We start from the raw sequence: 12,783 nt of genomic DNA, 5'->3' as shown, positions 1-12,783 counted from the left end.
TACCAGAGACGTGCCCGTTCGAGTCCATCGATTGCCGAGAGGGTTATCCCTATCAGACACAGAAGAAACCCCCCTACCCCCAACCCCCTCCACCAATCGCAAACCGTGTGAAAATTCCAACACCATAGCTCCCCACAGGCACGTTTTATTTCTATATCCTTGAAGAATGACATAAGCACTCTGAGCAAACACGGTACCCCAAATCGAATGGTCCCGGTTTGACCAATACACCATGCACACTTTATCAAGTGTAGTACAGCAAACACGATTATGTCCAGGACGCTTTGTTATCCCATTATCTTTAGTTGTTTTCAATCACGTTTTATTGGGGATTGATATTAATGATCCGAAAGTTGCAACAATGCCGAATGCAGGAGATATTCGCGTATTGATTTCAAGCCCCGAATGGCTGCCGCATCACAAAAACACCTCTTTAAAAATCGCTAAATGGAGCGATTAATGTACTTTTAAGTCATTCCGTACCAACATTAACAACCTCGCGCGTTTGTGTTCTTCAATATATTGGAAAGCGAAAGCGCGCGCACCCTCGAATGAAATAGAAACCAAAACTTCGAATAGGATGATTGAAGCCACATCATCGAGCGTCGGTCTCCAATGGGAAGAAACGAAACGGACATTTAATTCGATACTTTCGATGTTTCCACACATGATCTCCTGGACGTTGGTTAAAGTTTGGACTCAAAAGATGGAGAAGGATCAACGCTCAACAACTTCCTCAGTAAGGTAATCGATATAGGTGCGAACGTGAAAAACCACATTAACGAAACGCGATCGATCGATCGATCGATCGATCGATCGAGTAAACGATACCTTCCAGCTCATTCAGAAAAACTCAAACGTTCGCTTCCTAATGCGCCGTGACACGGCGAACAATCACAACTCAGAAGGACAGTTTTGACTGTAGAACAGACGGTGAATGTGTCGAAAGATTTATTAACCACGCGTAGCTAGAGAGCACACATATTAGGTTCTTGGTGTGCTTTGATGCTTCCTTCTCGGACGGAAACCGAGACCACATTTGTTGACGAAATGATTTTCCACATTCCACACGCAGTCAGTCTTTTGATGGGAAATATTTAAATCACATTCAATTCCTTCCTCCACATCAAATGGCTCGGGATCTGATGACACAAGGCCACCCCTAGAATGGCCAATTCATCTTCAGCAAAATCTTTCCCCGGACGTAAATAATGCTTCTTTATTGAAAAGTTTATTTGATTTAAAGCGAGAAATAAACCCATTAAACAAGACACACACGTACGACACAGGCGCAGACAGACGATTATCGCTAACAACGGTGTTAATGATGATGCCCGTCACGCCACAAATAAGGTGGTCGTTGCTGCATGCGAGAACGAAATTGGTTTTTAGTGATGTTATTCGGTTGTCTCCTTGTCCGACGATCTGAGATCGATGAATGGTTTTAAGGTTTTTTCCGCCCCCCACACAAACACACACATCGGACGGTTGTAACGCGAGAGTGTATCATCATCAATCGCGTGGAAAGCTAGTCACAGACGGCTAAGAGTCCCTCGCTCATATGTGTCTTAAGCGAGCACATTAGACAAACACACCATTAATCTTTCATTTTGTCATTGAGCTGCTTGGTGGCGCGCTAGCGCAAGCAGACCAAAATTCAATACACAAATATTCGAACGCTTTCGCCTCCCGAGCGGTACAACACACCAGGAATGTGCGTTTTTTCGGTGGTTTTTACACGCGCATTCAGCGTGGTGGCCCACAAACAGCAAAAGGCGAATATTTTAAAAGCGCGCTGTGTGCGGTGCCGCGCGCTTGTGAGGTTTTTTGGAAAATACCGAACGCGGAAAACCACAAAAACCCTAACCTAACCTGATCTGCTGCTGCTGTTGCCTGGTTCGCTCGTGGCTGTGGTTGTTGATGGAGCACATTTAAACGCTCAAACCGCATTAGCCGTCAGCGTCTTTTCGCTTAGGGGCGTGTTCCCAAAACGTGACACGATGTCTGTCTAGGAGTGCGAGTGAAAGATCGTGCGACAAGGGAAGCAAGAAAAGCGGTTGGCAAAATTCCACCACCAAAAAAACCGAAAACCTCCCAACCAAACGCAAGACGAGGAGTCGCGCGAAAAACTTCACCAGTTTTCACGCACATGCGAGCGCGCCGTCCCACTTTAACGAGCTGCTGGCTGTGTGTGTGTTTGCTGAGCAAGTTTTCCGGACGATCGTGTCTTGTTTTGCAGCACGCGCACACACGTCAAGCTGAAAAACCACACTACCGCCCCCATTGATTAACGATCTTTTCCCATCCGCGGGCGGGCAGGAAAATCATACCGTTTTTCTTGAAAATGGTTCCAAGGTACGTGTACACACTTTCTCTTGTGTATTTTCTTTAATTTAATGCTTCTTCAACGTGCCACAGACCGCCCTTAGAATAGGGAGGGTTTATTTTTATTTCAGTTTGCTACATTACCCTCTCAGATCCCTCACAGCCCTTCGGGATGGGCATGTAGCCAACGTTCTCTCGTTTTCCTTGGTTGACATGGTGCAATGTCAGTCCGGGGAGTGCTTCTTGTTACCGGTATCGCTTCCCAACACCCGAAATATGCCGCGTCGACGCATAGTTTTGCCGATCGGTAAGTACATCGTTTACGACCACGCCCAACAGTGATGTGTCTGGCTGTCAACGGAAGTATTAAGGGAGGTTTTGATGGAGCAAGAAGAATGCATTTCTCAACCACGAATCCCGTTTCTTACTGAGCTGTAACTGCAATGCTGCTTGTACCTTCCTCTTGTGCATTCTGAAGATCTCCAACATATCCTTCGGGGAGTCATTAACTTGATCATTAGCGGCGACGAAACAAGCCAAGAAATTCCCTTGTTGATTCAGACATTAAAGTGTTTCAGGATAGTTTTAAAACATTGGGATTGTACAGGCAGTACACTCAAATATTTTTAAGAATTCATTTTCAAGGCATTCAAGCCACAGTTTTTAATATAATCTGAAATAAATTGATGCTTGTTTTCCTGAAGAATCTCTACACCTGTTTTTTAATGCTTTGTAGGCAAAAACCTTCAAGGTTCTCAGGGAAAGCTGCTGAGAGGAAAAACTCACAAGAGCAAAGCGCAAAAAACTGTTAGATCTTTCATCATGAGCATCAAGTCTAAGTCGATCAATATTTATAAGTACTACAAAAATGATGATATCGTCGGATTTGAACAATCAACAAGGATTTTCAATAACATTATCCATCCGAATGCCTACATCAGTAATGGCAGGCTAAGAAAACTTCCGAGATAGTTAGAAAGAAGCAAAACAAAAATAAGTTAAACAAGACTTTGAGCTCAAATCTTGCGAGCCAAATCTATCTCTTCAAGTGTCATGTTCATTCGGCAGGACTAAAACTTCCCACAAGCTGTTATGATTTGTTCATGTGGCCCACAACTACCAGCCAAACCTGCCACAGCGTATCTATCAAACTGGAATTACTTACTTTAATTAAATTCTGCCCTTCAAAACAAATGTTCAAAGTAAATAATTGTGAACCCATTCTGTTGTGGAGATGAAGACATCTCTCACGCTGCTGGTAGGAAAACTCGTTTCTTACACCTGTCTACGTTGCTGGTTTTGTTGTCTGCTACTGCCACCGCTCTCTTCCCGTATGCACACGTGCCATTTTCTAGCACCGGAAAGTTTCTAAGTTTCGGTGCAAAATATCATTTTCTGCCTTTTCCGTTCAGGTGCAACAATCGATGTAGCGTGCGAGTGAGGTGAGTGCGCCACGTGTGCTTTGAGATGAAGGAGACGTACAAATACTTGAGAAGCTTTTTCCGATGATGCTCGAAAATCGGAACGAACTGCAAAACATCCTCGAAACATCCTCCCCCTCGGCTCCAGGAAAATGCCACCGGAAACTTAGTTCATTCCACTTGGGTACCTGTCAACTGAGGCGCAGCATTAGGTCCTGACGTCTGAAGAAGACACAGGCAGCGAGAGATAGAGACTGCCCATTTCCTTTTTTTTTTTGCGGACGGGGCGAGCATTTCCTGGCGAGCAGCAGGTTGGGAAATTAGAACTGAATAGCGCCCGCACGGTGTGGATGTGTGTGAGTGTACTACTGACGCAAAAGACAGTACCAGAATTTTGGAGAAAACTTTCCAATCAGCAAGATCTTGCAGGCTGTGGCCAGAAGACGACAAATGAATAGAAAGGTAGTGGTGGTGGTGTTGTTGGTAAATGTGGCCAGGAAAAACAGATACTTCCTACATGACTGGGAAGAAAGACCGAGTGTGCCAGAGCCGTATCACATCAGAGTTTCCAATATCTTGCTAAACATCCGAAATATGCTTGCCAGGCCAGCCGGTATAGAAAGCAGCAAGCTTCTGGTGGAGTTTTGTGTTTCTTGTGGCATTCTTTACCGAAAAAAAAAAACGACAAGTTCCACACTCTGGCATGCAAGCCGACAAACACCGACGAACAATCGTTTCTTTAATGTTAAGGTTGATTACTTCCAACACGGCAAGCAAGCAGTACGACAGCCATCCCCAACCATTCCTGTGTGTGTCAGGTTAAGTGTTTTTGTCAGCAGTTTCAAGAACTGCAAGATGCTTTGATGCGACAAAATAAAAGAATTGCAAAGACACTGTAAACTTGGGAAATAGTTTCAGTAAAGCGGCTGTGTGATGTTGCTTTATGTTTTAGCTTCTTGCCTTGTTTGTATTAAACATAGCGCGGGAAGCAAAGGAATTTCTATTGCAGAGCATCGTGCCTAAGGAAGTCTAGGGAATTGAGCCTCAAAAACTGTAACAACACGTGCGTACGTTTCCAAGAATTGGTAAATTGCTATTGAATCTTTTCTGCTAGGAGAATCTTTAGCAGGATACTCAATAGCACACGCGTTCTGCAAGGAGATACATTAAACAAAAACGTAGTAGGCAACATTCTTCTAATTCAGCGAATTATTCCGCATGTTGCCATGCTTGCAATCATTATATTGCTTCTTGATCTCTTCAATTAAAACTAATATCCGTCCTGCGCGAGCAAGAAGACGATCTCGTCTAGAATGTTTCTCACATTATACCAATATGCAACTTCCATCGAGATAAAACGATTAATTAGAGAGATCTTGCCTGCTGTTGTTGCTAATTAATATCGCTGCAATTCGTATTCTTAGCAGCTTTTATTTGTGGCATTTGTTACTACACCTTTCAGCAACAAGCTGCTGCAGACTGCAAGCTCACTTAAAGGCCCCCCAACTGCTTCTTGTCTGATGATACGATCTCGAGCGTCTACAATTGATGATTAAATATTTGCGTGCCCCATAATCAACCAACCCAGGTCCTGACAAGCACACAACAATCTGCTAGCCTTTATCCTGTGTTTAGGGCAACGAGCTTTAATACCCTAACATAACCGCTACTCCGTAGTTTAGGGCGTAATGAACAGCAGCAGCCAGAGTTCACTGGAAACGATTACCTCCGTCACCAAGAGGGCATAAACAAGTGGGGCTGGCGTTCCGAGAGCACAAACAGTGCCAATACGGGACACGCCACGAACATGGCCGCATCACGTAACTCCGCCATCAATCACTTTCCGCTTCTGTGGAGCTCCACCGAAAGAACTGCGAGCAAGAGTGTGCGCGCGCGTGCTTCACTCCTTATCTTCATCTTAAACTCGTCCGCAAGAAGCACCGGAAATGAAGGACGACTTTCAACACTTCCTTGCTCAGGGTCGGTAGCGGAAATCTATCTACCCTCTACTGCTCACACACACTATCCAAACAAAACAATCAACCTTTCACAACATAAATATCATAAAACAATCTAGTGTTCCGCAGTTCCTGGCCCTTCCCCGACACACTCTATGACCGGGGGTTCAAGCTCAAAAGCTGACGACCGTTTCGAGGGAAGCGGTGTTGTAACACGCAATTTATCTACATTTTCAGCTCGCCTTTCGACTACCATATTTCCACCGCCAGACACACAAGCGGATAGGCAACCCCGGGCAGCAGCGATCGCTTCTCACGCTAAGCAGCGAGCCTCGTCCTGAGGCTGTGCTCGGACGAAAGGATAATATCCAGCGGAAACTCTTGCACAGTCTTGCGTCCGCTTTTCTACGGACTTTGATAATTTGTACTTTGTTTACCAGCACCAGCTCTGTATTCCAATGGGTGGGGGGGACCCGGTTTTCCGCTGGTCGGTCGGATGGTCTGTCCTATTGTCGAGTTGCTTCCGGTTGTTTTCGAGCTTTTTCTTTTTCGTTGCGATCTTCGAAGGAAAATGTCCAGACCAGCACACTTGGCTGTCAGGAAGGTTTTGGCCTCCCGTTTCATTCCAGGGCAGACTTCCCTTCCCGAAAACTTCCCTCCCTTTGTACACAGCTAATTAAATTAATTGAAGCATATTTACAACAAACTTCGGTTCTTGTTTTTGCTTTTCCTTTTTGTGCTGTGCCGACCTCCGGTGCATTGGCAACCGGATGTTGAGATGTTGAGGACTTTCTTTGCAGAACGGGTTCACACAAAGATAAGTGGTAAAGCTGAATATTGTTTTTTTTTAAACATAAGGACTCTTTCTGCGAGACGAGCTTAAAGATCTCAATAATGAAGTACATAGAAACTGCAACTGCACACAACTCCTTTATTGAGAACGCGTCCTTTTACTCTCCACAGCGCGAGTTATGCGACGGGAGTTTCTTTTTCTAGCGTAACTGTCTTAAATAAATAGCCTTCAAAAACATCCGATAATGATGATCTACAAAAATAGGAAAGTAACAAATGTATCACAAACGGAAATTACTGTAAAAGCGAAAGGAAAATTGAGGTCCTCTTTATATTCTGATTCAATGACCGTTAATTAATGCCACAAATTTTGATGTCCCTTCCAAACTTTCTTCGTTAGATAATTTGCTTTTACCAGTGCTTGCTTGAGATGCTTCTTATTTGCATTTAGTACTTTTCTCTTCCAGCTGATGGAATTATATAGACGGTAAACGCACAAACTCCTTCGATCGTGGAGAAACATTCCAACTCGACAAGAAATTTTATAAAATTATTAAACAACATTTTGGCTACTTACTTCCACACTAGTAACGATGAAATAAAGATGACTAATAACAAAAGCCCCGAACACAGCACTATCATGGCGGAGGTTTGGAATGATGGACCACTGTGGTAGCTGGCGTCAATGATCTGTGAATGAGAAATAGAAGAAACAACGATGGTTTTAATATACGTCAGTTGACTGTCATTCTCAGCGTGCGCCTCTCACTCACTCGCGCTGTTTATTTTTAATTGATGCATGACTTGTTGAGGCTAATTAAAACTAAACCCTCAATTAATAACTCAATTAAGCGGCCGCTTCGAATGACCGCTTCGAACCACTCAAAAGTACACAACGTCCCTGCCACTGCTGCCACTGCTGCTGTAGCACAGATATAAATTCTTAGATTCTGAACAAGAGCAAACCAAGTTTCATCGATGGAAAGTTGAAGCAGTTGAAATCGTTTCATTGCTACCCATTTGGTACTTACGAAGATTCGACTGGCTCACGCAACCGACTCTGATGGGAAAAGTTTCAACGGAAGTATGTTTGGAAGCGAACGGAGCGAAACAGTATCATACAAACGCACCACAAATTGAAGCAAACCGCTGACAGACCGTTTTTCTCTTCATCGAACAAACTGTGATAACATCCCCCGCGTCTCCTCTATCTCCCACTATCTTCTTACTTCGCGTAAGATGCGCCATTTAGTGCATTACACGTTCGCGAAACAAGACATTAAAAATAATTTCTACAACAATTTTTAATGACAAAACTTTTCACTGTTGGCCCCCCGTCGTACAACGCGCGCACACTTCTTTACCGCTTCATCGATTGGCGATGATGCGCTGGGAAATTATGTTTTCCTCCACCTTCCAAAAGAAACGTTCTCTAAGAAGCTAGAAAGAGAGTTTTAGCTTTTTTTTCGAATTTTGCAATGGAAAAGCATGAAGAAGTTGCGCTGTGTGTACTTCAAAAGTGAAAATTTTGTAAAATATAGCACATTTCGATTCATTCGGTTCAATGGTTGTGCTGCTGCCGCTGGCGAGTAGCCTTCCGAATCGGATGGATTTATTTTATATTTCCTCAATTCCTTTTCCCATACCCTGCTTGCCATAATTTCGCCGGCCTGTTTCGCGTGTTCTGAGCGGGAAAAATTTTCAATGAGCCATTTTAACTAACTTCTTCTGGACAAGAGCTTTTTTCTATGGCGAGGAAAAGATGTTCCACGAAGCAGGCAAAAAAACGAAGCGGAAAAACAATCTCAAAATGCACTCACAAGAGCGGCATCGGAAAAGTTAAACGACTCATTTGAATGGAAGGATGGTGAAATTTATAGCCATAAGTGAAAACTTTTGAGATAAAAATCCCACCGGCGGGCCCCTCTACTGCTGCTGCTGCTGCCTGTTTGTCAGCGTTCTTTTCCTTTAGGCCTGCACCCGTTTGGCGATGAAACTTAAAATATGTATTTAGAAAAAACATGCTACTCTCCAAGAGATAAGAAGTCGTGAAAAATGGCACAAAGATGATGATCGTCGGCAAAGGAATGGCGGTGCGGCGAGTAAATTGCATGTCGCAGTCATGTTGGAACACAACGAGCACACACAGGTACAGCACAAAAAAACACACACAAACTCCAGAATGCTTAAAAAAACACTAAACAACACACAGAGAAGAACAACGCCAATCCATCCTTTTAAAAGTTTCACAATAAAACTTTCTACTTCAATGGACTCTTCCTTTCTCGTGCTAGCGTTGTCGCCTTTCCCGATGTGATTGTTTAGGGTCGCGCCACCATAACAAATGGGAATTCGAAAACACAAGCACACACACACACACACACACACACACACACACACACACACAAATGGGAGGGAAAGAAAACTCCATTTTTGTGGCATGAAAATGGCTACAAATTTATAATTAAAAGCCATAAAAATGGGATCGGGATGCTTTTGTGTAACATTATGTGGATCTAACAGAAGGGGGGTTGAGGTAGCAGTGGAAATCGTTCGAGAGGAAAAATGGAAATGGTTCCCAGGAAAAAAGGGACTTTTGTAGTGAGGCATGGCGATACAATTTATTCGTCCATGTGGCACACAGACGCGTGAAGGCCAGCAACACAACACAACACAACACACACCATTCAATCAATTGTCTTTTCACTGAACCGCGAATGAAAATTGAATGATTTTCTCGCTGTTGTTATGTAGAGTTTAATGTTGGACAGGGACATCTGTTTCCATCAATTTTTCCAATTAGACACATTGAACCCTGAGTCCTTAAAAACCAAAAAGAATCCAAAATCATTTGCAAAAAAAAAAGTAAAATGGTCGTCTGGACCGAAAGTAAAGAATGAAAAAGGAAAACATTTTTATTCAATCATTAATTATTCATCTCGAAGCCGGAAAATGGAGCTGACAATCGTTGATCATCGTGTTTTTCTTTTTAAACAAATGAGCACTCGTGCAGAAAAAAGAGTCGCCACACGCCAGTCGGCTTTTATTGTGAAATTAATGCCAGGAAAATGATCTAATTAGTTTCCTTTGATTCGTTTTTCTTTGCTGGTTTCTAATTTTGGGGGAAAAAATTCTAAGGATATTTGGGGATCATTTTCGCGGGATATCATTATTAATAGAAACGTATTAATTATGCATACAATCGATCGAATTCATCAATAATTTTCATAATTGTTTGATTTGAACAAATATCAGGCAGGGATTTAGGATAAGATTTCTTTTTTTCTTCTTCTTGTTACTTAATTAAGGATAAAAGAGCAACGAAATTAGATAAAAGCTTTTCCATTCCGTACCATGCTGAGCGACCCCGGCAGCATTCATTAGGAAAATCCGTTTATCGGGAGACCTTTACCGCTTTTCACAACGTACACATATCCCTCTAATCCAATGCGACCACCACCGACACCGACCAAGATTCCATAAAACTTAATTCAACCCAACATTTATAGTGCCGTTAATGGATTTCCCAACACGCGCACACACACAAACGCTGAGGTATGTAGTAAAAAAAATCCTCCGAATCTAGAAGTTAAAAGCTGTTTGTAAAAAGCAAACTCACACGTAGCCCTTGTGTCCCGCTAAGTAACAGTGGTAGAGTTGCGCCAAAATGACCCACAATCAAACCCAAGCGCACAGAAAAAAAAATAAACCGCACATACAGAATGTATCCTTCCAACGACATCCTCATTCCATTAGGCTCTAAACGCACGTACAGCCAAGAAAGGGATAGGGCTGTTAACAAAATCTACCAGACGATAACTTTGCATTACATGGCGCCCAGCGCGCTCAGCGTAAAAATGGGTACCGAGCCGTACGTACGTTCTCGTTTACGTTAAACACTTACATGGGTTGGGAAGTACTACGATTCCGGATGTTGTTGTGGAAGTCTGTGAGTATACTTACATGTGGAGCAAAGAAAACTCACTGGACACATATTAGCCACAGACACACACACACACGCGCAAATGTGACCAGGAAAAGGAAAATTGATCACGATGGGATTGGAAAATCTTCTTCCCTTTGGGTAGTGAACTCTCTTCTGCTACACATTTTTGTGCATGTGTGAGAGTGTGTCACAAAACACAAAAGCTAATAGCTTGTTAGAAAAAGCGAGCGAGATTTTCCTTTCTTTTTTTTTTTTAAAGAATAGAAAAAAGGGATAATCAAATAAAGTCGAACAAAGGATCAATTTTAACAAGGACTAACAACCACAGAAAAGCTTTTAAGAGATTCAGGGAAATCTCCTTTTTCTGCTACAAGTCCTCTTACTACAAAGCGAAGTTGTAAGACTGCTTTAAAAGCTATTAGATTCTTCTAAAAAAAGCCTCCCAATTAACGATTGACTTTTCCGATGGAGGCCTAGATTTAGTTCAATAGTTACCATACATCTCAAGACCCGACATTGATTTTGTGGCCCAACGCAACGCACGTACTACCTATTGCACACTGCGCACACAGATCTAGCAACAAGATATCACCTGCACACAATGAACTGCACCACACCACACCAACTGTCCGCCGCTGCTTGCTAAACAATGGTGGAAAAACGACCGACCCGATGTGATTTCTTCGCCCTTTTTTCATATCACGCTCGGATCAGCCATCTTTCGTACGCTTTTTTCCGGTTTTTAGCTAGCCGGTCCAGGTTGGTGCGATTCACAATGGTCATCCGTCGATTTGACCACGTTCGTCGCCTCTCTCCTCGGAACGTCGGGAGGGTACATCCGTCCGTCATCACACGTACAAAATGGGAATTTCGCAAACAAACCCCGATAAGAAATGGGGAGTTTTTCCGCACACGGTGAGAGACCCGGGAGGTCAGGCCCTTATGATTGTTTGACCATCATCAAATCATAGCCGAAGGAAAAGGTCGCCACATACAATGCTCCATAGAAACACACACACCGTAACGGAATGGGGTGGAGAAGATCATTGGGTAGGTTTGATTTATTATGATAAGGAGAACAAAGGCAGTGGAATGAAAATAGTTCCACAGCGAAGGATAGTCGAGTGTGGAGATTTTCCTCTCGCCGCAACTCTCCGTTCGCATAAGCCTTTCCTACACCCACGCGTGTGTGCGAGTGCGCGGAAAATCCAACAAGCGACGGCTCATAACTCATAGACGGACGAAAAGGTAGAACACAGGAGGAGAGCTTAGAGCAACTCCTTCCTTTACTCTCGGACTTCTTTAACTCTGTTAACAGGTCACACATTTAAGCCTGTTCCATCTCCGACTGGGAAGAACCTCCCGATCCCGGGTTTTAGTTTATTGTCCGTTATATTCCAAACAATCAGGATCCAGCAGCAGCAACAGCAGAATAGGGGAGCGCTATTGCTATTGAGCTCGCATAAAAATGGTCACACTGGACAGTGGCAGTGCTCTAAAGATGCGAACCGAAAGATAACCATGGGACGATGACAATGTGTTGTAAAGCGAAGCTTCACTTTTGCACTGTAGGTGTAAAATAATCGAACGTTGATTCGCATACAATAGGCGATCCTATGTGAGGGAAAGAATTTTCTGTCCGAAAGGTGTGATAAGCGAAGGTTCGGTAAGAAAAAAGGCTTGCCTTCAATCGAAAAGATAACAATAAAAGAAAGAGAGCACATATGTGATGTGTGTAGGTTTACTGGAAGCAAGAAATGCAGAAGGAAACAGACCCAATTTTCCAATGTGGCGTTCCTTACCTTTTTGACAGGGTAGTGGGGAGTTTTCAATTATCAAAAAACTCTGAACCAGCTCCGGTGCAAGGTGTGTAAAAAGTCAAGTATCTCTGTAGCACCCCGGAATCGGAGATCCAGGACTTAGACGAGTGCTCTACAAAAAAAAAAAAAAAAAAAGATGGACGATGCTGCATGGTAACAGACGATGGATCTGATGTTGCAGAACGGAGATATGGTAAAAGTGGGTGATGGTGGTGTTGCGAGAGCAGAAACAGGCTTTCAATTACACTTAATCCGATCCGATGAGTGAAGTCGCAGAGAAGTGCAGTCGGTAGGATATGATGAATTCGGAAAGATACGTTTCAGACGGATTACGGCACCACCGACGTTCGGGCAGCAGCTGCTGCTTCTGCTGCTGTTGGTTTTACCTTTTCGGACACCGTCTCTCTCTCTCTCTCCCTCCCTCTTTTTTCTGTATGTGCATGTGTGGCTAACCGTACGAAGGATTATTATCTAAAGCACTCTACTCTTCCATTCGAGCGCCCGACTTAAGCTGTTGCAAT

The 12,783-nt window shown here is 43.4% G+C and overlaps 2 protein-coding genes across 2 annotated transcripts in view; one reads left to right on the top strand and one right to left on the bottom strand.

Annotated features, from left to right (window-relative positions):
- Nucleotides 1-12,783, top strand: part of LOC126557285 (glycogen [starch] synthase) — a 396,509-nt gene that overhangs the window by 126,242 nt on the left and 257,484 nt on the right. The gene's annotated exons all lie outside the window — the stretch shown is intronic.
- LOC126557168 (uncharacterized transmembrane protein DDB_G0289901) overlaps nucleotides 1-12,783 on the bottom strand; it is an 81,821-nt gene that overhangs the window by 68,592 nt on the left and 446 nt on the right. The window contains exon 2 of the mRNA XM_050212850.1: nucleotides 7,074-7,186. Coding sequence (XP_050068807.1) covers nucleotides 7,074-7,186 — 113 coding nt within the window. The remainder of the gene's footprint in view (nucleotides 1-7,073; nucleotides 7,187-12,783) is intronic.

This window comes from Anopheles maculipalpis, chromosome 2RL (genome assembly GCF_943734695.1).
Source record: "Anopheles maculipalpis chromosome 2RL, idAnoMacuDA_375_x, whole genome shotgun sequence".
Classification (NCBI taxonomy): Eukaryota; Metazoa; Arthropoda; class Insecta; order Diptera; family Culicidae; genus Anopheles; species Anopheles maculipalpis.
The sequence above is the reverse complement of the archived record's forward strand: the minus strand, read 5'-3'. Positions and strand labels throughout refer to the sequence as shown.